We start from the raw sequence: 26,304 nt of genomic DNA on the forward strand, positions 1-26,304 counted from the left end.
ATAGGTTCATAAAGCAAGGGCAGGTGCTGCCATCCTTACAAGTTCAGAAATCCATTTATCACTTCCATGACTGCTCTATTCAAACCTAATCAATTCATGTTCAATATTGTGGACTCAATCAATGTGGTGACAAACACCAATGGTGAAGAGGTAACGATCTCGCCTGGTTATTATACACTGACTGAAATCATTGCCATTCTGAACACCATGATTAATACTACATTCTCAATTTCCACAATGGCTACAAGTTATGAGTATATTTGGATCCACTCTTCATACTCTATCGATTTCACGATTGCTCCAGATGTACGAGAGATATTTGGGTTAGGAAATCACATGATTATATTCCCTGCTTCGTTCTATGGATCGAATGTGATTGATATCACTCGAAATTGTCAGGTGATTCAAGTGTATTCATCGTTGGTACGATCATCTGATTTGAAATCGCTAATCAGAACAACAATTTACTCACCACGATGATCATTGATGATTCTGAAATCAATGATATCAATACTGTAAAAGAAATATGTATATCGATGATTCATCGATTTGATCGATTGATGTTTGTGTTGAAGGATATGGATGGTAGTATCATAGATTTGAATGGTGAATTCGAACTCCAATTGACTACTGAAGATGTGTGTGATCAACTGCATACTCCAGTTCCATCGACCAACCAATTCAGTATGATTGAGGTATTTAAAAACAATAGAGCAAAAATAAGGTAAAATTGGAATTCCATTTGGATATGGTGAAATGTATGATGATGATGGATTCTTGGTGTACAAGGGCATAATGATCAATTGGAAACGATTTGGATATGGAACGAGTTATCATAATAATGGTTTGATTGAATATGAAGGATATTGGTGTGATGATAATCGATTTGGAATTGGAAAAGTGTTTGATCGATATGGTAAATTAGTAAATGAATGTGAATGGTGTAATGGAATTGAAAGTGATACTGAATATGAAGGAGATGGAAGCAAACCATTGAATATCGGAATGAAACATTTGAAACTGACTGACAAATGTGTATTGGTTGATTGGGATGTTTCATTGTTGTATAATTTGGAATCAATCGAAATCGGCAATGAATGTTTTGAATCCGTGCAAACATTCCAAATCGATGGATTGAATCGATTACAAACGATTAAAATCGAATCAAATCAAATCATTTACTCAGAAAAAAGTGATTATGAATACAACTGGTCGAAATCATTCCACATATTGAATTGTGAATCACTAATTGTTATGGTTGTGAATCAACGATTTTCGTGCAAGTACTATCTTTCATGTCAGCTAGAAAAGTGCAAGAATCTAAACGTATTGACAATATCACTAATAAATTCATAGTTTTCATATAAAACTGTTTTATACTAATCAACCTTTTTTGTTGTTGATAGAATTAGTTTGCTCACAAAATGTATTATATTTACGACATCAAAATCAATACAGATATGGAAACAACTATACATTAAAATGAATAAAATATGATGATAAATAGACAGGTGAGAATTCTATTTTATAGAAAAAAGCAATCATTACAATCAGCGTATTATGTTCGACAATTTTTGTAAATGATAATGAAAAATAGTTATGTATGAGAAAGAACAGCAATAAAATAGTGTTATACAATCCCTAATAGATAATCGAAAATAGGAATCAAACAAACAAATCTAGCCAATTCTGCATACATGCAACATTATTCATAGCTCTCGACTTTAGACCTTCACAGCAGTCTTCGTCTTTACCTGAGCTGGCTTCGGAGCCGGAGCCTTCGCAGACTTAGCCGACTTCGGCATCGATTTCTTCGCTCCAGTCTTCTTCTTCTTCTTGCTCAACAACACAATCAGAACAACAATCGCCACGATCACAATGATCACGACAACAACGATCAGCACAATCAACACATAGTTCACAGGAGCTTCCAACACCAGAATGTTGATCGTGGTGGTGATCGTTCCTCCCTCGTTTGTCACAGAAATCGTGTACTTTCGAGAGTCCTGCACCGTGGTCGGCTTGCCAGTGATCGCTCCAGTCGAAGGAACCAGAGTCAGACCCGCAGGCAACATGGGGAACGAAGTCACAGTCACCTCAACTCCAATAATCGTAGGAACAACGTTCACTTCCTTGTTCTGAGTGAGTTTCAGAGTGGTAGCACCATAATCAATACCCTGAGGAATGGAAGGATAGCAGGCAACCACTTCCTCCGCGTACGTTCCATTGTTGCAATAACGGCTTCGAGTTCCCTCATAAAGATTCGGACACTCAGCATAAGCAATATCTCCGTTCATCGCTCCAGTAAAGTCACCTTCAGGACGGCAATACTCATTCGAGGCGATCAGTTTGGTGAACAGATAGAAATCAGCAAGCTGGAATCTCTTCGTCTTTCCCCAGTTATCACAATTCATCGAGGTCTCGGTGTTGGAGCACTCCGTAGCCACCAATCTGTACTTGTTGTACGGATTCACATTGAATATGTTGTAAAGCTTCTGCTGATAGTATGCAGTGAACCTTTGACCAGCCTTCGACTGCAGAATCGTCCAGTGCTCTCCATCATTCGAACCATACAGAGTCCAACCCGAAGGATGGCGGTTGTTGCAGTCATTTCCAGACACCAGACCGTATCGACCGATCGGTTCACGACGATCATTGCTCCACGACCAGATCAGCTCCACACCCTCGCAGATTCCAGTAGCAGTCAGCATCTTCGTGGCCGAATTGTTATCGAATACCTTGTCCGATCCCTCGACTCCGGTCAAAGCAGGCACCGTCGTACCCGTACCATCCAGCAGCAGGTACATGTTGTCCAGAATCAGAATCGCAGATCCATCGAAGCTGTTCGTCTCCTCGTTCGCCTCGTAGCGATGCAGCTCGAACGCCAGAATGTTCTCGCCCACCACCAGCCGCTCTCTCTGCACGGCCTCTCCGATCACCAGCAAGAACGGTTCGCCGCTCTCGCCCGTAGCCGCAGTATCCTCCTTCACCTCCGCATTCTCGGGGAGATTGTAGCGACGGATCTCCACTCCGTTCAGATACACAACCACTCCGGCCTTCACGTTCACAGCGATGTCCATCGAAGCGAACTCCGTCAGATCCTCGATCTGGAACTTCGTGAAATAGTACTGAGTCACACCGCTGGCCGCAGGGAACTGACCCGGTCGCTGCGTCTCCCAGTTCGAGGGAGCTCCGCTCAGAGTGTTCCAGCCCGCAGGAGCGGCCGTGCCGTCCACCAGGTAGCTCCAGTGAGTCCACTGAGGATACACAGAATACGCAGGATTGAAGTTGTACTCCTTCTCCGTCGCTCCGGCAGCCAGCGACTCCGACAGAAGCGTGCGCCCATCCGCCAGCTTCACCGTCGCCTTGTTGTTGCCCCAACCGCCAGTGCCTTGCTTCTTCAGCACCAGAGCATACGTCGTTGCAGGACGACACATCGGAATCGAGATCGAACTGTGGTCAGCGAAGTTCGAGCGCTCCTCCAATTCCTCGCCAGTCGCACGATCCTTCAACACGAACGAGCACGTAGAGGCTCCCGTTTCGAACGTCAATTCAATACTGAAGGATACCATGTCTCCAGCACACTCCTGAACCGTCAGAGTCACCGTCGCCGTCTTCTCATCGCCCAGAGGATTCAGCGCAGTGATCGTGTATACAGTCGAAGCCTTGATGTCCGTGGGAGTTCCAGTGATCATTCCAGTCGTCGTACTGAACGAAAGTCCAGTCGGAAGCTCAGGAGTGATCGAGAACGTGTTGTAATAGGAAGAAGAGCAAGTCCATCCAGGCACTTCAGCACCCGTATAGGCAGTAATCTCGCTCGGACTGAACGACAGCTCCGGAATCTCCAGCGAAGAATAGTCCTGCAACAACAAATTCCAATCAGCAAGAGCATAGTAGTTATCAGTGTCGTCCACACGAGCCTTCTTCAGAGTCAGTTGGTAGTATGTCCACGCCTTTGTATTCGAAGGCATGTAGAAGCAATACTCCGTAGAACGCGAATCGAAGTACACCTCAGACTCGCTCTTCAACTCGCTGAAGGTCTGACCATCCATCGATGCCTCAATGCTCCACTCACGAGGATCATAATTATTCGACTGAGAACTCGTTATGAAGCAGTAGTTGTTGAAATATTCGGCTCCATCGTTCGCGAACTGGATCGTGAACTTCTGAATCGGAGTAGTCGCCTTGTACACATAAGCATAAGTCGAAGGATTCATATCGAACAGCTTACCAACCTCGCTCGAAGTAGTACCAGCCGTCGAATAATCCCAATAGCGAGGATGGATGTGCGAATCCTTCAGCAATCGAAGATGCATATCAAACTCAATCTCGATATCCGCACTTCCCAGAGTCAGCACAGCCACAGCGATCGTGTTGCTTCCAGCATTGATGTGACTGATCGTTCCCGTCACTCGTCTCCAATTGTACACCGAGCTTCCTCCAGTCGGAGTCGACTCGGCCGTAAGATCGCCCGCTTCCAGATAAGAACGATAGATCTCCTCTCCGTTCAAGTACGCAAGAACTCCGTTGCGAGCCTTCAGATACAACTCAAATCCTTGAGCTCCCTCCTTCGAAGCCACATTGAACGTCGCACGGAACAGCTTCACCTTCTGCGCGGTCGTAGGACGCGAAGAAGCATCCAGAGTCGTCCAGGCAGAATCCGAGAAACTGCTCGTGTACCAGTTCGAAGGAACCGTTCCATCAGCAAGATACTTGAACGAACCAGCCGAAGCAGGAAGCAGAGGAAGATCAATCGGCAACACAAACGAATCCTCACCTTCAATCTTCAGACGAGTCTTCGCCAAAACAAACGAATGACCGTCAGCAAGAGCATTAATCGTCATCAAAGAAGTACTCTGCCATGTCGTACCCGAAGAACTCGTCATCGTCACCGTGTATTCACCAACAGGCAAGCAAGTACCCACCAAACTCTCCGTGTTGCTCGATGCAAGAACCGATTGTCCTTCACTGTTCTTAATCGTCCAAGTCTCAGAGGCGGTATTGTAGTTCACCTTCTCCACTGAAACCGAAATGTAGTTGGGCAGATCGCAAGACAAAACAGTAATCGTAATCGTGCAAGTGTAGACCTGACTGTCCACAGAATACGTCGCAGACACAGTGAACACAGTTTCTTCCAAACCCTCCGTAGGAATACCAGTAATAGCACCACTCGTGCTATCGAAGTTCAGACCAGCAGGAAGAGAAGCGCCACCAGCTCCAGCAATCTGCCAGTTCGTGTAACCAGACTTACCAGGAGTAATGTTCACATTATCGATACCCACCGACCAGGAATAAACATCCTGAGGATACGAAATGCCTGGAGGAACGTAAGCAGCACCAGTGAACAGCAAATTCCACTCAGACATCTGAATAACATTACCATAAAATCCAGATAAAGATTTCACAGCATTGCACTGCCATTTGTATTTGTTATAAGCAAGCTGATTCTCTATCTCAAAGTACTTAGTCTGGTAACGCGCAGTCCATGTTATACCACTCTGAGTATCGAGAAGATCCCACTGGCTTCCATCATTAGAGCCAAAAATGTCCCAATTAACACAATCACGAATATCAAAATCGTTAGCTGTCGAAAACGCATACTTGTTAACAACCAAGCGATCGTTGTTACCAAACGTCCAAATGTGAGTAGTAGGGAAAGATGCAGAAGAAACACTAACGCACCATTTAGTAGAAGTACTTCCATCATATAACTTGGCTCCATTTTCACTTGGTCTGTTAGGATTATCAGGAATGCAATAATAAGATCCATCAGAATCAATGAGACGATAATCTTCATTCAAATAGGAAACACTACATTGGAACTCTTCAGCACTTGGAGCACTTGAGCCAGAATGCACTTCAACACCAATAACATACGTATCGTTTTCAGGTGTAGGAATTGCAGCCAAAAGCTGAACATAAGTGTGTTTACCAGTTGTCGAGACAGTTGCTTCAGTAGAAGAGGAAATCCCTCCGTCAGGAAGATTCCATCGGGTAAGCTCTTGACCATTTACATATACAACAGCGCCACCATTAATTGTAAGAGCAACACGGATACCAAAATTATCGGTTCCAGTCATTTGAATCGAACGACGGAAGTAACGAGTCGTAGTAGTAGGAGCAGGATAATTTCCAACATAACTAGGCCAATCCAACTCTCCAGTAGTCCAAGAAGAGCTTGTTTGGGCAGTCGAAGAATACTGCCATGCAGAAGGAGCCTCAATCGTAAATGTCTGACTACAAGTATAGACACGATTATTATAAGAGCCGCCACAAGTCCATACAACTTGAACAATTTCTTCACCTCCTTGCTTAATGGAGAGTTTTGAGCCAGTAGTCCATCCATCTCCATAAGAGTCTCGCATTTGTACATAATACGTTCCATGAGCCAAGCAGTGATCAGTAGGATCATAAACTTTATTATTAATCATTTGTGAATTCACCTCGGAATAAATAGGTGTTCCGGTAGCCGAGGTTCCAGCATAAATGCTCAGCGATTCTTCATTATAGGCAAACGACTTTGTAGTTCGTTGGAAAGTTAAAGCAACTTCTCCTGCGGTGCAATCACTCGTAACCGTGGCTAGTCATTAGGTCAAATGCCAGGATACTACAGAAAATAAGCGTGCAAACCAAAGCAAAAGCAATCAACTTCATAATGAAACTTTATTTAAAGTAATATTGTTTGTGTAATGCAAATTCTGTCGTGAGTAGAATTATTGGGAGATAGTATTAGTGCATCCAACCATTATTCATGATTCAAACTTATTTGATGCACCAAACCTTCTGAACCAATTATCTTGAAAGATTATTACCTTTGCTCATTTCTTCCTAATTATTGTAAATACACACATATTTTTGACCTCAACCTATTTTGCGTTGCTATATCTACTTCAGATTTTAAACACAGTGTTCCATATTTTCCCAATTTAGGTAAGCCTTTTTTAAATGCATATTGTTTATTGAAATTGCACATATTCCTTTTTTGTTGATTTTTTAAATTGAGGTATATAGAAGTCTAATTCATACTTCAGGTCATGCATGTCTGTTTCATATTCTAATCGACTGCCCTTATTATGTGAATACTCATAGTCATCGTTATCTGTACAATATATCGTGGCACTTCTTTCATTTGGTATTTTCAATGGATAATAATTTGAATATCGGTGTATCTTAATAATTGTGATTCGTATTGACTACTTGTAAAACAAAGAGAAGATATTGAGATTAGTTGTTTAATACCATTGTTTTTTTTTAAATTCCTATACTTCATTTTATTGTTTGTATTGTTTCCTTTTTGTCTGTTATATTAGTGAAGTAAACAAATAACTATATAATCTTTGTTAGCCTTCTATATACTTAAATGGCTGTTGTGAATGCTACAGTCTTCTGTTTGTTTACATTTATAAGGTCTATTAGGTAATACCATGGGGAGAGAGTATTGTCTGCAATGTAATGTAATGATAGCATTCTTTAAGTATGTGTTTGGTAAGGAGGTTATTTTTACTTTGCTTGTGCGCATTTTTGGCAATGGATTCCTCTTGTGAGTATTATTCTAGGTTCAAATAGTTGGAAAGGGTTATTATGGTTCCTGTTTATTTTTGCTGGGTTTGTTTTACCATGATTTTCCGTAAATATATTCTATTTATAATATTGAGTATTATTTCCTTTGTATATAATATATCTCTCTTTGACAATATTGTATTTAATAGATCATTTCTTAATGCCAAGTGTTTCTTCCCATCGATGTTTTATTGCTGAAATCAAGATAGCCTTATTCTTTATTTTTCTTTCAGAAACAAAGAAAGAGCCAAAAATAGGTTTCAGCAACAGTTTGTAACTGTACTGCCTTATTTTCATTTTGAATTTTGTATTCCATCCTATTTTGTCCACCTCTAAGCGTCTTCCATTACTTCAGGTAATCGCTAATTGCTTTTGTTTGAGTAGATTTGTTAACTTTTTCCTTCTGATCATCAAAACGATAGATACCCCAAACTGTAGATTTTCCCATTCGCCATGAAGGGATTGAAAATTATTCCAAAAAGATAAAGAGCATAGTACTGTCTTATCTATTTATATTCTTTATTAAAAAGGATCATAGTATTATATAGTTATTGGAGGTGAATAAAGTAGTATGTGAATGGCGCATGTTACGCGAAACACTATGGCCGCCCTTTTCGGCCGATTTCGACCAAGGTAGGAGCCTACGGTTCCCTCCTCTCTCTTCCTTGCTTCCGGGCTACCCGTGCCGCTTCACGTCGGTGAGGAAGTTTTTTTCCTGTATCTGTGCGCCATTTACGCACTACTTTTAAGTAATAGGGACAGGCTCATTATATTCCTCAGAGGATGAAGATATCATGCGCTACTCCATGCTTATCCAAGGTTCACCTAGTCAAGGCAAGTTCGAATAGATCAACTCGTACAAGTATCAGAATCCCTACATCACTTCCTTGACTGTCCTGTTCACACCCAATCAAGTCATGTTCAACAATGTGGATTCTACGATTGTGGTCACGAACTCCAATGACGAAGAGCTAACGATTCCTCCTGGATACTACACGATCTGTTAAATCATTGCCATGCTCAACACCATGACTAATACTACGTTCTCGATATCTATGAAGGCTTCGAGTTATGGGTGTATTTATATCCAGTCCACACACACCATCGATTTCACCAATGCTTCGGATATTCGAGAAATCCTCGGTTTGGAAGGGCAAATGGTCATTCTACCCGCTTCGTTCTATGGATCGAACGTGATTGATATCACGCGAAATCGACAAGTGATTCAAGTGTACTCGTCTCTCGTGCGATCATCGGATCTGAAGATTGCCAACCAGAACAACAACCTGCTCACCACAATGATTATTGACGATCCCGAGGTTAATTATCTCCGCACCGTGGAAGACATCTGCATTCCCATGATAACCGATTCGATCGATTGATGTTCGTGTTCCGCGATATGGATGGCAATATCATGCGATTGAACGGCGAATTCGAACTCCAATTGACGATCGAAGATGTGTGCGATCAAGTGATATTAATCGATGCGGGGACATACTCACACGAGGTGTTAATAACCAGAGGAACCCTACGACATCACGAATGGCATGAGTGTGATCCGAGTGTACAGTAGTATCAATGCTCAAACATTCGGTCTGAAGAGTCCGCTGATCGATAACCTGATTCATGTATCGATGGGACTGAACAACATGATCACCTGTCACAACCTATCGATCGATGTGATTGAACAATCGAACCTGGACTACATTGATTGGGTACTGACAGACGCGAATGACCGTCCGATCTCATTGAATTCGAATGTGTACATCTCATTCACGATTTCGTGCTATACTCCTTCAGTAAAGAATGGATGAATACGTTGCTACAGTAGTAGGGGAATGGCGTAAAACACGCGGAAATCCATTTCCTACCAAATAACCGCGGAAATCAATTTTCGACCATTTTCGACCATTTTTGCCATTTTTTGCCATTGTCTTCCTGACCACCTCGATAGCCATGGCGTAAAACACGCGGAAATCCATTTCCTACCAAATAACCGCGGTGAACTTTTTTTCTGCCATTGCCTGCCTGGCTACCGTATTGTCCATAACAAGAAACGCGCGAAAACCCATGACTGCCAATTTCGGCCAATGTTAACCTGACTTCCATTGTAGGCCATGGTATCCATGGTTGTCCAAAGTGAAAGATTGCTTCCTTTACTTCAGTTTATAATGCCCGAATGCCAGTGTGTGCACATTGTCGTCCAAGATCCAACGTTTGTTGTCTGTGCAAGTCATAAGTGTCTTGGTCTGCTCCTTCGTGCTGATATTGAAGGCCTGGTTGTTGATGCGCTTGAAGCTGCCCTCGATCACTGCATCTTCTTTCTTCTCTGCTTCAAGGACGCGCTTGTACAGCTCGATGTTCTTCACGCTCATTCTCTCACCGTCAATCACGACGTTGCGAGGAACTCCCTTTGCTGCATTGTGTATCACATGCTTCTCATCGACCAAGCAGTACATCTTTGGTCTAAGTCCCACGAACTCAGTGATACGATGTCCGTTGTGCTCGTCCTTGAAGATAGGACCAGGCAACTTCTTGTTGAAATTGAGGAACGAGTCCAATGAAGGGAACTTGCTCTTGTCCACTTCATGCTCGTAGTATTTTACGAGTTCTCCGTAGAAGTAGCTCGTGTTATCCAACTCAGAAAAGTCAAACGACTTGTACATATCGCACATCTTGTGAACGATGTTACCACGATCGCTCAGTTGTACGATGAGTGAGTCCGTGTCCTGTCCCAACAGCTCCACGGTGTCGAATGTGGTCTTGAGCACATTGTAATAGAAGTCGTAGATAATGTGCTTCGACATGTCGAGAATAGCGAACCCGATGAAGAAAGGCTTCTCTACCTTGCGCACCGGTGTGTTCAGCTTAATGCCGATGAGATTCTCGGAATACATGGTGGTTCCTGCGATCATGTCGTATCCGTGCTTCTGGATGATGGCCTCACGTTCATTCCACGTGCTAGCGAACTTTACCTTCATTCGCTTCAACCCAGTCTCCACGAATTTTCCATAGGTCGAGTTTGCTAATAATTTGTACAGGTTCTTTTCTACGGTGGTTTTTGATTTGGCTCGTTTTTCACTGAGCATATTGACGTATTCGAAGATGAAGGGTGCTTGTTTGAAACGGATGATACGGTGGATGTGCGTGACGTGATAACCCTGTTGAAGACCCAATTGCAACAGAGAGTAGTGTACGAGATATTTGCGTCGAGGTACAAGATCACAAATGAGTTTCGGTGTATTCACCTCTTTCACCTTGTCCACAATATCGTTCTTCGCTGCGTACTTCTTGATTCCGTCTGAGTACATGCCCGCCTTCTGTACGGGGAAGAATGGCAAGTCATTGAATTTATCATGGAGTTCCACTGGTGCCTCGATATCGCATTCGATGAAGAACCCATACTTACCGAATGTCTTGAGTGATTGTACCCACCCATTCGGATCACGGTTGATCCTTTCCATTATTTCTCGTCGTTCGGGTACACCCACTAATTCGTAAGGCATCATTCTGTGCATGGCTCCACCATACAGGTTGTTGGCGTCGAGGTAGTAGATGGATGATTGTTCTCCGTTGTTGGCGGTGCTGTCAAGGTCGACTTTGGCATGTCGTTTCACGATCTGTGTGATGCCTCCTCGCAGGTTCTTCAACAATCGCATGAAGTCGTCGATCTCACTCGTCTCCATCAATCGAATTCCCTTGCTTTCATAGAACTCACCCATGCGATTCAAGAACACTTTCACCAGTTGTTTCTCCTCAAGTCCCTCATTCGCGTTGATGCGCATGATGTACTGAGCCCATTTCCTTGCGAGGGTCATGAGGCTACTCTCGCTATGATCGCCCTCCATTGTGACCTTTAAGAAGAGCGAATAGGCCATTTGTGGTGCTGTGATGTAGTGCATCGGATCAACACCGAATGCATTCAGTGTGGTAACTCGGAAGTGCTCGAATGCATCAGCCATGAGAGTCACATCGAGTACGTTGTACAACTCGTAGTATTCACCCCATGTCTTGATATCGAAGGTCTTCCACAGCTTCACCATGTGATCATATTCGTCTTGGGGCATCATCTCACCCTTCATATCATCGATGCATTGTTTGCGAGAAGGAATGACGGTGTTGTTCAATGTGTCGTACGATTTGATGAGACTGTAGAACATTGGTTCTTTCCGTGTCAACAGATCGATGTATTCATCACTCCATTGCTTGCCACGTGACTCGCAGTACTTGCGTAGTTGTTGTTTGGTGTGCACGTACAAATCGAGGTTGCCTCCGAGTGTCTGAGCCACAATGGAACGCAGTGGACTGCTGATGAGCTTCAACGAGTCCTTGAATTGAATGCCGTTGTACTCGATCTGCATCTCCTTGTCTTCAGTGGTTGGAATGACTTCGAGATTCCCGCCAGGCATCGTCGCGATGAGCTTCATGATGAATGTGAAGTCGTAGTGCGATCCATTGTGGAAGTAAACTGGCAGACGATAGTTCTTCTTGTTGAATGAGAGTTGGAGATTGCACTTGGTACAACAGGTGCAGATGTATTGCCCGGCTTCGAAGTGGCGTACTTCTCCCTTTCCTGTGGTGTATTCACCTGCCACATGTGCATGATGACGTACCTTGTCGTTCTCCAGTTTCACATGACAGAAGGGACACACGGTTGTTGCACGAAAGTCCCTCTCGACCTTCGATGTGCTCTCCAATGGCAATTCATCGAAGAGATACCCTTTCACACTCTCCCGCAATTGCACGAGATAGTCCACGAAAGGACGAAGGTCCTCTTCGTTCTCCCGTGGTGCACGGAAGATACGGAGCTGCATATCAATGGCAGGAATGCGTGACACGGCAAGACAGGACAACATGATCGGCTTGTGTCTGTTCTTGTCGTCAATGGCCGACTCGAAGTCAGCGTACACGACGACCGGTGCTGGCATTTCGTATCGCTGGAAGGTGAATCGTAACCGAGTCTCATTGGTTGACAAGTCGTACTGCTCGCTTTCATCAACGAGTTCTCGGTGCACCTGTACTTCATGAGCATGAACGTCTTTGCGAGACCCGAAGAAGTCGTTACAGAACCTGCACTTTGCGTTTCTCGATGTATGACAATTCTTCGCATCACTTCGTCGCATCATACGATGCTTGAAGTCGTTCAAGTCCTTGATGTACAAGAAGTGCTTTGGAGTGCCCTCAGGTAGATTCAAGTCGTTCAAGATGCAGAGGGAGAGAGGGGAACGTGATTTCTCCTTACCTTTGTACACCACATCGCATGTGAATAAGTCGAATTGTTCCTTCGTCTTATCGGTGTATCCAGGCAAGAGTGTGACCTCGAATACATTGAGCGATACTTTCAACAATGCCTCCAATGCGGCGAATTTCTCTTCACTCGCATCGAATGGGACGTTGTCGCGAATGCCCATCGCCTCCTCTACCTCGTGAATTGTCACTCCGAACACCTTGTTCTTCTCAGGGTGCTTCCACCACTTGTTGTACACGGTTGCATCGCCAATCTTGCAATTCGCGACGATCTTGTGCCCACCTTCACTGGCCAGAATGAGACACCGCTGCAGGCACCGGTTGTCATCGAAATCCGGGTTGAGCGCTGTGCGTCCGATGACGTACGGTGTGTGCTGCTTGTACCCCACGAATGAGCGTAGTGGGAACATCTCAATGTGGAAGCCGATCCAACCATGGTACACGAACCCACTTCCCTCTGTCTCCTGTTCCTCTACACCGTTTCGGTACCATTTCAGGTACTCCTCGATCCATTCATCGATGCGATCTCGTCGAACGATGCGGAGGTGTCCCAATCGATCATCGGTGAGGTTGAGGATCTTGGGATCTCCGTCATGTGTCAACATGAGGTTGTACCCCATGATGGTGATGAAACACTGATTGTATTCACGCATACCATTGAGGATGAACTTCTTCAGGACCTCATTGAATTCATTTGTCTCATCGAATATGAGATTGATCGGTTCCACTTCCTCATCGCTCTTCTCACCCGGTAGTCGAACCCACAACCTGTTGTCAAAATCGTTGTTGAGACGGAAGTCCTTCTTGGTTCGTTTCTCTTTCACCCATTCCTTGTACATGTCTCCTTGCACGGTGTGATAATACGTGAGTGCATACCCGAGAGTTGAATCGATCACATCACTCAATCGTCCTTGTGAGACCTTGCGATCGAAGCGTTCGAATGCCTTATTGCGTCTCATTTCACGTCTCTTCTCCACGGTGTTCAGGTAACCGGGTAAGTGACGTTGTCGCTTCTCACCGAACTCATGGCCGTTCCACTCGTACTCGAGGTACCGCTCGTTCCACGCCTCGCTTCCCACGACGAGATACCTGCGCTCACCTTTGGGATCACTGACGCGTCTATGTGTCACTTGTCTTTTTGGTGTTGCTAGTTTCATCCCGAATATCTTGTTCGACACATAAGCTCTCGTGTCAGGCATGGTCTGATCGGTGAACGTATCACCGACCCTGTAGTACGTGGCGGCCAATCGCTTCCAGGTCGGCCCACCGATCTTGATTTGTTTTCCTGTTTCAGGGTTGATAGTATATCCTTCGCGTTGTGAATCCATTTATATAAGGGTCACAAAGTTTTTAAGTGATGATACACGCGTGACCAAAGTGAAAAAGTTAGGAGACTGTTGGGGAGACGACGAAGTCGTCTCCCGGGGAAGCTACGCTTCCCCATGTTGGTCCCCTAGAATGGAAAAATGGCATGACCATCCGCATCGTACTCGAATTCATCGATGTCGTAGAACTCGGATTCCGATGAATCAGAATCACTAGAATTGGGGTCAGCGAATGCAATGCTAATGTCTGGATCATTATCGTATGCCTCAGCTTCTTCTTTGGTCATTTTCACCCATTGTCCTTTTACGCGTCTGTAGTTGTCATGGAGTAACTCGTAGTATGCTGTGCCACCAATAATCATGGAGCGATTGCTGGGAGAAAGTATTCTCGACTTGGGAACATATTTCGTCGTATCTGGTGGTAATGGTTTGTCGTACAAGCGATTCAATTTCTCGTCGTACTTGTATCCACGCTTGAGAAGGTTCCAGAAGCGAACTCCGTTGATTTGAATTTCTCGTCCTGTGTTGGGGTTCAAAGTGTGAGTAGGTCTATTCATTTATATATTTATATATTTATATTTTCTCTTTTAACCCTAGATGCTTCCCTAAATGAAGTACAAGAAAACAGAAAACAACACATGGTCTTCCCTGGTACGCACTTGTGAGGACGAGAATATCGAACTCGCCGACATCATCATTCACACCAAGTATCCGATCAATTCCGAGCGTCTATTCGGTTTCAGTGTTTGCACTCCGCAAGCAAATGTGAACTGTGGTTTGATCTTGCACGACTATGATTGCATCGAGATGACGTTGGATGAAACTCGTCCACCCTTGTTTACCGAGGATGAATGGGAGTATCTATTGCCTCAATTGAAATCCAACGGTCTGCTCGGTGTGCCTCTGAACGTGTTTTGGAGGGGCAACTCACTGCCTCCTCACATCATCGGTGTAATGACTGAGAATCGTGCTGTTTACTTCTTCTCCAACTACTATGTACGCGTGGTCTTCAAGGTGGTGGATGATGAAGTGCCTCCCGAGTTGTCCGATCTGTTCATCGATGATGGCGCGTGTTTGAAGGGTGTGTACGTTCGTGCATATCAAAGACAAAGTAAATAAAAAAGTAAATGTCGTACATTTTCAGCAGCAATGGAAACAACTACACGTTCAAGAAGCTCGACAACATGCTCATCAACATGCCAGAGAAGGACGGTCATCATGTGCTAATTCGAGAGACAGTGGATGGTGTTCCTCAGTACTCGTGGGGTAGTACTCCTTCCTACATTGTGAAAGCGAACGAAGCATTTGTCTTCGAGTACACGCCAGAAGCTACCGAATCATTCAATAGCGAATGGGGTGGTGATGGTATGCCGCCTATGCCGTCCGGATCGTACCTGATAACCACGACTGTCATAACGTACCTTCCTGACGACATGTTCAACGATTGCACGTCAATCGAATCCGTGGTTGAAAAGGGTTATCGAGTGCTAGTCACGTTTGACAACACGCCTATCCTAGACAGACCGTACATCGATACATTGAATAGTCTTGTGTCTCATACTGGTTATGCTGTTGTGAATATTGGGGGAAGCAACGCTTCCCCCTACAACTCTCCTGTCCTTCGTACGTATTCGAATCTTCCTCTCATGCTTCTAGGTGGTGTGAAGAGCATCACGATCGTTTTCGAACATTTAGGCGACGTTGTTTCTGTGGCGGAACAAAGTTCCGCCGGGACGACTTCGTGGGAAGGCGAAGGCTTCCCGGGGCGACTTTGTCGCCCCACTTCGTCGTCCCATTCTGACTCCTCGTAATGGGTCGATGTGACCTTGCTGCATCTCTCAATGCATTGGGTTCCTTTCGACTCTTGGATCGAGTGACTGGAGGTGCTGGCTGTGGTTTGCATTTGCTTGCCAGGAGTTCCCAGTGATAGCACTTCTGCTTGCTACCGCTTTCCATATTCTTCACTTCGTACATCAATGGCATGAATCGATCGTCAATGTCAACAACTTCATACAAGTCCTGAGACCATTTGCTCGTCAATGATCGCTTTTCCAGAACGCGAGGTCTTCGTGTCACTCGAACATAATCACCCACATCGAATTGAGGTGTTGTGTCCTTCGCTGTCATGTTGGATGGTTCTGTCTTCTCCGTGTACAAGATGTTGTTGTTCCAAATGTCAGTGGGTGCATATCCGGTGTCTCTGTTCTTCCTTGCATTGTGTCTACGAACGGCACCATCGATCAAGTCGAACCACACACCTTTCGATTGATTGAATGGAACCATGATGTCTTCCTTGATATCTCGAATTGCTCGTTCGGCTAGTACTGCTTTATTCGCTGAATCCATGTGATACATGGTGATGTCGTACTTGTCCAAGATGTTGGTACGAAAGATGGCATTGGTGAACTCGGTACCTCGATCAGAGCAAATATGCTTTGGTGCACCGTATGTTTGAATGATATCCTTCATCGCATGCGTGACTTCTGTGGCACTCTTGCTTTTCAGTCGCCGAGCCATCAAGTATTTCGAATATCCATCAATGCATACAAGGACATACTTGTATCCACGATTCTTGTGGAATCCTGTACTCTTCTGTCTGCCCAACACTTCCTGAATCCATTTGTCTTGTTTGGAAGAGAAATCGATGAGATCGATGAAGTATATGTTTCTCTTGAATGAACTGATGATCACTCGAGTTGCACCTTTTCGCTTGGCTGGTTTCCGTAGTTCCTTGATTTCATTCATAAATGAACCGCTTTATTCAATGGCTGAAAAGTGCATGGAAATGGATGAGTGGAAGGAAGAACCACAAACTGGTGGTGGACTCGAAATGCAAGGACAGATGTCACTGCCTGTGCGTGTACAATGAGAAGAATGGATCCGATGACGACAGTGGGAGTGATATATCTGTACACTCGCCTACATTGGGTGAGACGGATATCAAGGTAAGGTAGGGGGAAGCCGAAGACTTCCCGGGGCGAGGCATAGCCTCCCCATGAGGTAAAACATTTAAATAATGTAAACATAAATAGAAATACAAATGAACTGTTGGATGAATGATGAACGTCTTGATATCACACGTAAATATGTGCATGATATGATTAATTCATTTGTTGATGATCCCAAAGGTACAAATTATCATAATGAGTATAATCCTCCATATATATTGATAAATTCACCTGATCTTCAACATCTTCTTGTGAAATCATGTAATGATGATAAATACATAGTGAAGTGGGGTGAAGTGGGGCGACAAAGTCGCCCCGGGGAGGCGAAGCCTCCCCACGAAGTAGGAGGACTTGCGGGACAAAGTCCCGCCGGGGAAGCGAAGCTTCCCCGAAACATTGCTGAACTCCGTGCTTTCAATGAGAATATCTATGATATCGAAGGTCATCGTGTGATGACATTAGGTGGTGATATAATTATCATTGATATCGATGGTGTTGCATTTGATCAACTCGAATGCGATCGATTGAGAAGGCTTGGGGAGACAAAGGACACCAAGGACACCAAGGACACCAAGACTAACAAGTTTCTAATTCAGTTGCCGCCAAAGTAAATTGGGACGGCCTTTTTCACTTTGGCTGTCACAGTAGGGACGAAGTCCCTTAAAGTTCTACAATCGTGACTTGGAAGTTCGAGTATAAGTGCGAGATAGTTGTATCACCACCGCGTGTCACAACGAGTTGTAATCCACCCTCTTTTAACGGTGAAAATATAGATGTGCCAGAGACGTTCATTGTTGGGGTTGGGCTGTCAAGTGTTGTCTTCAGCAACGTTGCTTGAGACGTAGTGATTACCAAGGTCGGCGTGTCTGTAAAGCCTACGAATGCCTGCTCGTAGTTACCACACTTGAGACTCAAATCGATCGTGACCAGATACTTGCTGTTCGAAGATAACGTGAGATCTTCCGTCAAGTTCGAATTGTCTGATCCGAGTATCTCGGATACGACGGTGTGACCACTACCAGACCAAGAGTACGTGAACGTCTTGGAGAACTTGGCAGGCTGTGGCTCGAAGGATATTCCACTGCTAGTCACGTTCAGCAAGTACGATCCTGAGTTGGACGGGATGGTCAATTTGCTCACACCCGTTCCATAATTGATCACGATACATTGTTCTTCATTCGTACATCCAAGAATATCTTTATAGATTACATTGGAGTCAAGGATGCTCGTTGTGGGTACTTCAGTATTTGTCTCGTTCTTGAAGACGAAGTAGCCAGAAGAGTTATTCATCGCAGGCACGTTCACACCGAATGCACTATTGCCCTTGTAAGCAATGAGACACAGGTTCGTCGACTGCACGCCGAGGCAATCGTGGAATAGAGTTGAGGCGTTCATTGTCTCGAATGTGTACTGAATTCCGAAAGCCCCAGCCTCTACTCCTTTCAGGATGTACGTCCCGGACTGATCTGGCAGGAACAGATTTGTACGAGTGCTCGTTGTCGAGTTCCAGTTGGCAATCGCGTACTTGTTCGATGTGGTACCGAGACCGATAGCCGTGTTGATCGTAGTCGCACTGAATAACAGGAACGAAGGATTGCCATCTTCGTCCATGTTCAGCACGTACTTGCCGCTACTAGGCAGATCGAGCTACAACCTGAAGGTGCTATTGCTGGTAAAGTACGGAATCGTGCCTTTGGAATCAATGGTAATCGCCTGGTTGTCACTGCCTTTGAAGTACGAATTGTCGAGCGTGGTGAACTCTTCAGGCTGCTCAGGTACTACGGCACCCGAATCAACCCATGTGAAGTCGTTGTTGTAATTGCTGAGCACGAAGGTGCCATTCCCACTTGGTAGTGAGAAGGTCTTGAATGCTCCATTATGGTAGTACTGGAGACCATTCGTCATCTCCTTGCGTTTGAACACTCCATTCTGGAGATATACAAGTTTCTCTGCTGTGCTTGACATTTATACTAGGGAGGAGAGAAAACAGTTTTTTCCTCGTAGTAATAAATGGCAACTACAATTCCTCCTGTGCATAACTACGAATCGCAGATTGTGTTCAGCAATCAGTCCAATAACATCAAGTCGACCGATGTGATCAATTGGACGATCGCTCCATCCGGTGATGACGTGTACTTCAATCTCTACAAGTCTCGAATGACGTTCAAGCTCAAGATCACCGGGTTGGCAAATAACGCAACAGGTTCACCCAAGGTATTCTATGTTCCGGTGAAGAAGAACATGTCGGGCATCGTGAACAACACGAAGGTCACGTACACCTATTGGAATGGTGAGAACCTGGCGTCCTTGCCTCTGAGTGCAGACAATGAAAACATCGGTCAGATTCGGTCACTCTTGAATGCGCTCACGGACAACAAGCACAACAATGTGGTGAATGAAGGATTGAAGGAACTGTCCTATATCTACTACGATGGTCGTGACTACGATGGTGATGACGATAAAACCGAGAGAGCTGCGGTTAACATGGGTCGACCTTATGGTGGGAAGTTATTCTACAACATGCTCAAGTTCGTACAGCCCAACAATTCGACCACGGCGTACACGACGATCAATGTGAACTTTGCAGACATCTTCGAAGGTTGTTCTCAGGAACGATTCATCAATCTCACACAGATGGATGCTCAGATCTATCCCACGAACGACGATGCATACTTCTACATCGATGCTGGCAAAATCAATACCGCTACAAGTCCGGACGCTGTTCCATCAGCCACGGCTTTCACCGGAGTGTACTTCGATACATGCACGCTTTGGTATCACAGTTACAAGACGAGTGATGATTCGACCTTCGATCCTGAAGACACTCAGTTGGTGAAGAACCAGATCATGACCAAGACGTTCCGTATTCCAAGTGGACAGGGATTCATCGATGATCGTGTGTTGGTTAACTTCCCCGTCAAGATGATGTTCATGATGTTCACGGACGACGATGGTGATTTCTCGGAACTCCTTGATGTGCGATTCAAACGTATCTCCTTGAACATCGCTGGTGAACAGAAGCGTATCATCAATGTGGACAACACGAACACACCCGACGGCATTGATCACACTTTCTTCGAATGGATGGACTATCTTTGCAATAGTCGTTCCGACGAGTACGACACGCTGTTGACGTACAAGACGTGGTTGAATCAGTTCCGCATCTTCGCCCTCCCGTTGGCCGAGTGGTTCCCGATGCGAGCATCGAATCAGATCCAGTTCGAAATCGAGTTGGAAGAGGATGTTGCAGCGACGATCCAGATGCACCTCATCATGATCCGTGCCAACACTGTGGGAGCGTAGGGGAGCCGCAGGTTTGTATGGTAACTTGGGAGGCAAAGCCTCCCGGCGGAACTTCGTTCCGCCTAACTAATATCACTTAAAGATTTCAATAAATAAATATAAATAGATATGAGCAACAAGATTCAGGTTTTCGATCTTTCCAACACTTCTAACATTTCTCTCACTTCCACTGGATTCAAGAAAGAAGGCGAATCGGCTAAGTATGTTTGCAAGATCACCGATGCTACCATTGTTTTCGTGGGTGACAACTCGAAGTTCGAAACAGACAAGAAGAAACTGTTCAACACTTTCTCCATCACACTGCCCAAGGAGCAATCGGAAGAGTTCAAAAGAATTCTTGATGAGACGAAGAGAGATAGTCGATCGTACAGTGAATACGAAGGTGAGATCCAGTTCAAAGTGAAATTGAGTCCGAGCACGAAGATCGTGAATAACGACAAGAAGCCCATTAAGATCGATCTACGAAATGTACCCTGTACTGATCTTCGTGAATACAAGGACGCAACGATCGATATCGTAGTAACTGGTACGAGCAATGAATTTGAGGGCAAAAATGGTGATACGAGGGGCAACGAAGTTGCCCCGGGGGAAGGCAAAGCCTCCCCCCGTCTGTTTTCGTACATATCACTCACGGCAACTCAAATCAAGATCAAGAGTATGAATAGTGTCTTCGATTGCGATTTCTTGTAAGAGGTATGTGTGATAGATTCCTTTTTCACTTTGGGCATCGCGGATGTCGTGATAACCAAAGTAAATAGGGGCAACGCAGTTGCCCCGGGAAGCCTTCGGCTTCCCACGAAGTTCCTCCCTAATAAATGGAAGATAGTCCGTACATTCCCAACATAGACACTACACTACTCTCGATCAAGAACCGAATAAGACGATTTAACCATCGATGTCCGTACAACAACAAACGATTGACGAGAAGAACAGAAAATACGCTCAATCAAGCCGAAGTAATGCAGGATACCATCAAACAACGGATGGAGAATGAAACCGATGAAGAGAAGAGCAAGCAATATGCCAAAATACTGAAAGAATTAGCCGACTACATCCAACCAGAGCAAACCATTGATGAGCAATTGCAGGATCTTCGACAGAACAAGGAAAGCATGGGTATTATGAAGTTCGATTGGGAACTTGATTGCCAGGACACATTCCTCAATCAATTCACGCTCATCATTGCTCCTTCCAAGTCGGGCAAGTCGTTCCTCATCAATCAGTTGTGCTACGAGATACCTCACTCGTTCGACAAGATCTGTTTCTTCATGGGAAAGGTCAGCTATGAAAACAAGTGTCCACAAGTGCTCAAACATGTCGCCAACAAAGCAGGCATCAAGACACAATGGATCAACACGGACGGAGGGGGATCGGAGATTCCCCCGTTCACGGATAGCGAGGACGTCGCGTACAAACAATTGAATGACGATGGATCAAGTGTGGCGATCTACAACGACACCACATACCCCTCCATCTACATCTTCGACGACTTGTACACGAAGCCGAACGATCACTGGGTAGTGAACTTCATGGACACCATGGCTTGCATGAGTCGACATCGGAAGACGAGTTGCTTCATTGCCTTCCAAGGATTCTCTCGATTGAGCAACAAGATCATCGATAACGCCACTCGAATCTTCTTGTACTATGACATCCTTGGACGCGAGGATTTGTGGCGCAAAATGAAGATACCACCACCGTCCAATTTGAGCGAGGTACTTCGTGATATCCAGATGGGCATGCACACACGATGGTACTACTTGGATGACGATTCACTGGTTGAGTACGTCCCATACGAACTGAGTAGCAAACAACAGGCGATCAACAAGATGCGATCGAAGTTACCGAAGGCATTGAGACTGATGAACGAAAACGCAAAGAAGTGGAAGAGAAGCAACGACAGGTGCAACAACTCGAAGAGGAACTAGGCAAGGGTATAGCGAGAAGTGAGGACAAGAGAAACAAGAGAGACAAGAGTCGCACGTACAATCTCTTGGACATCAAAGAAGCCGTTGAAATCAAACCACAGGACTACAGCAAATCCATCAACACCAAGGAATTCCAGTTCGTACAGAAGCCACGTGATGGCATGGCAAACGTGGATCAACCTAAAGATAGCAATGTACGACAAAGTAAAAAGAAAGGACTACGATCGAGGTATGGACTGGCATAGCCAAAGAGGGGCGAAACTATGTTTCTCTCCCGGGAGACCGATGGTCTCCCCAAAGTAAAAAAGGTCGCCATGTTTACTTTGGGCTAACCATCCAAGTCACTTCGCCAACCAAGGCCAACACGAGCCTGCTTTGCTTCTTTCTCTATTTCTGGAATAATGTCAAATCTCTCTTTTTCCCATACATCCATTGGAATCGTATAATGAGTCTTACGTACCTTTTTCCCACCATACTTCTTACACAAGTCTAAAAGGATTTTATCGATCTCGTCTTTGAACGTGAAACCATTTGGTATGTCTTTCACTCTATACACACATACACGTCCCTCTCTATCCATTTTGGAACATGTACTCTTCCATTTATCTGATTTAACATGTTGTGAATAGATGTGCACATTATCATCATTTTCAACGATAATGTACGTTATGAAAAAGTACCATTGTTGACCTACTTTATTTGGCACACGGCGATCCTTCAATTCCTTGTTCTCATGGGTCAGCTCTTCATTCGCACGTCTCAGCTCTTCGTTTGCCTTTCGAAGGTAGTCATTGTCCTCCTGTCGAAGACGTGTTAGGAATCTAAGCACATCGCAGGCAAATGCAGGATCTGCCCACATAAGGCAAGCATGGAGCAGTTCCTCGCATACTATGTAACCCTTGTTTGTACCATTGAATTCAGGGGTTGTAACATACTGAATCACGTCGCAAATATCAAACTTGTCGTTTTGGGTGCCATTTGACGGTAGGTCGGAATTCCGACCTACTGTAGAATGACTGTTTTTGGCACTATTTTCACCTTCAGACCGTAGGCTGGAATTCCAGCCTACGCTTTTTGCCATATGTTCGATCAGTTCTTGGGTTTGCTTATTCTCAAGGTAATGTTTGAATCGCTTGTTTGTACCGTGCTTCTCGTTGTACTGTCTCAACAGATCAGAGACAAGGTACATTCGAATACCATTATCAAGACACATGCGGATCTTGTAATCATAGAAGTCAATCTCTTCGAATTTCATTTCTATTTGTATTTATGTATTGAACTCTTTTAAGTACAATAGTTACAGAAGGGGACACGTAGTGCCCCCGGGGAGTCGAAGCTTGGCGGAACGAAGTTCCGCCGGGAGGCTTTGCCTCCCAAGCTTCCCCTCACACCCTCTGGATCGCCGGGTCAACAGCGTCGTGCGTATACAAGTGAAGGAGTGCCAGGTAGCCACAGTTGTTGGCAAAGATCGACTGGTATTTCACTTTGTTCACACGGAATACACGGTTCGTACCTGCCAGCGGGAAGTCATTCATCTCACCAAAGCTGTCCTGGTAGTTCAGCGTGCCATCGGGTTCGCGGAAGCAAGACACGAAATGACCAAGGTTGCCATTGTTTTCAAAGGGTATCCAGATGATGCAATTCGCCGGTTCTTTGTACTTCTTTGCCAAGGACTTGTACTTGTCCAATTCCATCACATCGAAGTCGGGTATCTCGAGTTGCTTGGCCAAGGAACGGACTTCATCGAAAGTCATTGGTTCAGCATCCACATTCATGTAGCCGTGGGTGTAGAGCTTCTTCAGTACACTCTCCTTCGGATCACTGACTTCTCTATCTTGTTCTCGTTCTGTGGAAGGGCTGTGAGGATGCGATTCTTTTTTTTCGCCGGGACTGCCATTGCGTTCACCTCGTCCGAAAGGTCCGAAATGTCGTAGCCAGTGCCGGCTTTGCTTTCCTTTCCCTGAATCTGGTTTGCCACATCGCTCACTGTACCCTTTGCCATGTCACCCACAACGTTCGCGAGCTGCTTCACGGTGTCCGATCCTGTCTTCTGGGATACATAGTTCACACCCTTGTTGATCGCGTTATTCGCAGCATTCGTGCCAGCATTCACCAGGATATCGGTGATGGGTTTCAACTTCTCGGCATTGTTGTCGTACCAACCTTTGATCTTGTTCCAAGCATTCTTGAAGAACGTGCCAACACGACTTGAACCGGCGTACATTGCTCCACCTCGGACTTCGATGTTTTTACTTTGTCGTTCGATGGCTTTCATGGTCTTCAACACGTCGTCGTAATCGCCAGGGTTGATTCCATTGAGGAACACAGCAGAAGCTCCGCCGAATTTGAGTGCACCTCCCTCCTTACCACTAATCAAACTTTTGAGGCTTGAGATGATCTGTGGAGCCATCTGAATGAGTGCTGGGATGATCGTGGCAGCGAGAGTACCAAGTGCTCCGCCCTTCTTGAGACCAGTCAGTTCGTTCATCAATTGCGCTTCATTGAATGCCAGTGCGCCACCTGTGTCCGAAGAGAAGCCAATGGCACCACCAGAAGCATTAGATTTACAACCTCCTCCTGAGTTAACGTCGTTAAAAGCAATGGCTCCACCGGTGTCCTTGGGGGAGGCAACGCTGTTGCCTCCCGGGCGACCGTTGGTCGCCCCATTGAAAGCAATAGCTCCAGCACTTTTCGCTGGAGCTCGCTTCGTCGCCCCTCGTTTCTTGGCTCTCTTTGGTGTGTTGTTTACTGGTGTTTCGAGTTCCTTGTGAAGATTCAATGTCTTGCGTCGATCCACGATCGTTCCACTATCCTGTTCTCGAAAATCGGGTTCGCCATAGAAGGCAGATATATCAACAGTGAATGGAATTGCCATTTATGTATGGGGGAAATCGTAGATTTCCCCGGGGCGACGAAGTCGCCCCTATGAATGGGGAGAATTTCATTCTCCCCGGGGAAGCAGCGCTTCCCCATTCGTACAAAGTGAAAAGAAGATCAAAGATATATTCATTAGCCATTGAAACCCTGTGTAATGAACATATCCTTGATCGTGTTGTACGTATTTTGCAGATATTGCTCGAATTGTTGATCTACATTGACAGCAAACCGTTTGATCTTGTTTTTCATGTAGTCCAAATAATCATGAGTTAGGTCCTTACTATTAGCTACTCGTATGAAGAAACTCATCAGTTCGGGGTCTTCATTTCGATCACGATAAGCCCTGAAGAGACGTGAGAATCCAAGGTCATTTGCGAATTGAGCGAAAACAGGATTGTTGAAATTGCGAGCAAGCAAACTTGAGAAAGCAATGAAATCGTCGCGAGTATCATCGCTTTCCCAACCTTCCTTGGTGGAATTAGAATCTTTACTTTCATACGCGTCAATCAAGGCTGCAGCTCGATTCACTTGATCGATTGCTTGAGGTGTGAAACTAGCATTTACACTTTCAGATTGACGGTCGTTCAGTACAATCACAGGTTGAATTTGTGGCTGATTCCGGAAATATTCATATGATTGCCAAATGGCATCCATTAAGTTCTGGATTCCTCTCATATTCTGCTGATACAATTGTTGATATAATTGTTCCCGGGACAGCTGAGTATCAGCAAAATGATTACTCATTGTAGTAAGCAGCTGACCAGTTTGAGCATGTCCATCAACAACTGCATTACCAACATCTGTCAACAGGTTGTTAGTTTGAGTCTGATTATCAGTAAGTTGATTACCCATGGTAGTGAATCCATTTGTCAACAGGTTACCAGTTTTAGTCTGATTGTCAGCAAGTTGATCAACAATTGCACCCGTAGAATCTTTGATTAACTTGGTTGTTTGAGCTTGTCCTTGTTCATATTGGTTGCCCAGAGCATTCGTACCATCCAATAGTTGTTTCCTAGTTGCCTTTCCCTCTTCTGCAACCGCATTACCAAGAGCTAGCAGATTCTGATTCGTAGTCTGCAATTCATTGGACACGTTTTGAATCAAAGGTGTGAATGT

The 26,304-nt window shown here is 44.9% G+C and overlaps 2 protein-coding genes; both read right to left on the reverse strand.

The window, feature by feature from the left end:
• Window positions 1-1,680: 1,680 nt before the first annotated feature.
• Window positions 1,681-3,437, reverse strand: GSBLH_T00003766001 (uncharacterized protein; the record flags this gene model as incomplete). XM_013042555.1 has 1 exon in its annotated part: window positions 1,681-3,437. One exon carries the CDS (start codon window positions 3,435-3,437, stop codon window positions 1,725-1,727), a length of 1,713 nt encoding a protein of 570 aa, XP_012898009.1. The 3' UTR covers window positions 1,681-1,724.
• Window positions 3,438-9,716: 6,279 nt separating this feature from the next.
• On the reverse strand, window positions 9,717-12,374 carry GSBLH_T00003767001 (uncharacterized protein; the record flags this gene model as incomplete). Its single annotated transcript, XM_013042556.1, has 3 exons — window positions 9,717-11,387; window positions 11,415-12,106; window positions 12,149-12,374. 3 exons carry the CDS (start codon window positions 12,372-12,374, stop codon window positions 9,717-9,719), a joined length of 2,589 nt encoding a protein of 862 aa, XP_012898010.1.
• Window positions 12,375-26,304: the final 13,930 nt, after the last annotated feature.

Source organism: Blastocystis hominis (assembly GCF_000151665.1).
Source record: "Blastocystis hominis, Singapore isolate B (sub-type 7) whole genome shotgun sequence assembly, scaffold_4".
NCBI lineage: Eukaryota > Bigyra > Opalinata > Blastocystidae > Blastocystis > Blastocystis hominis.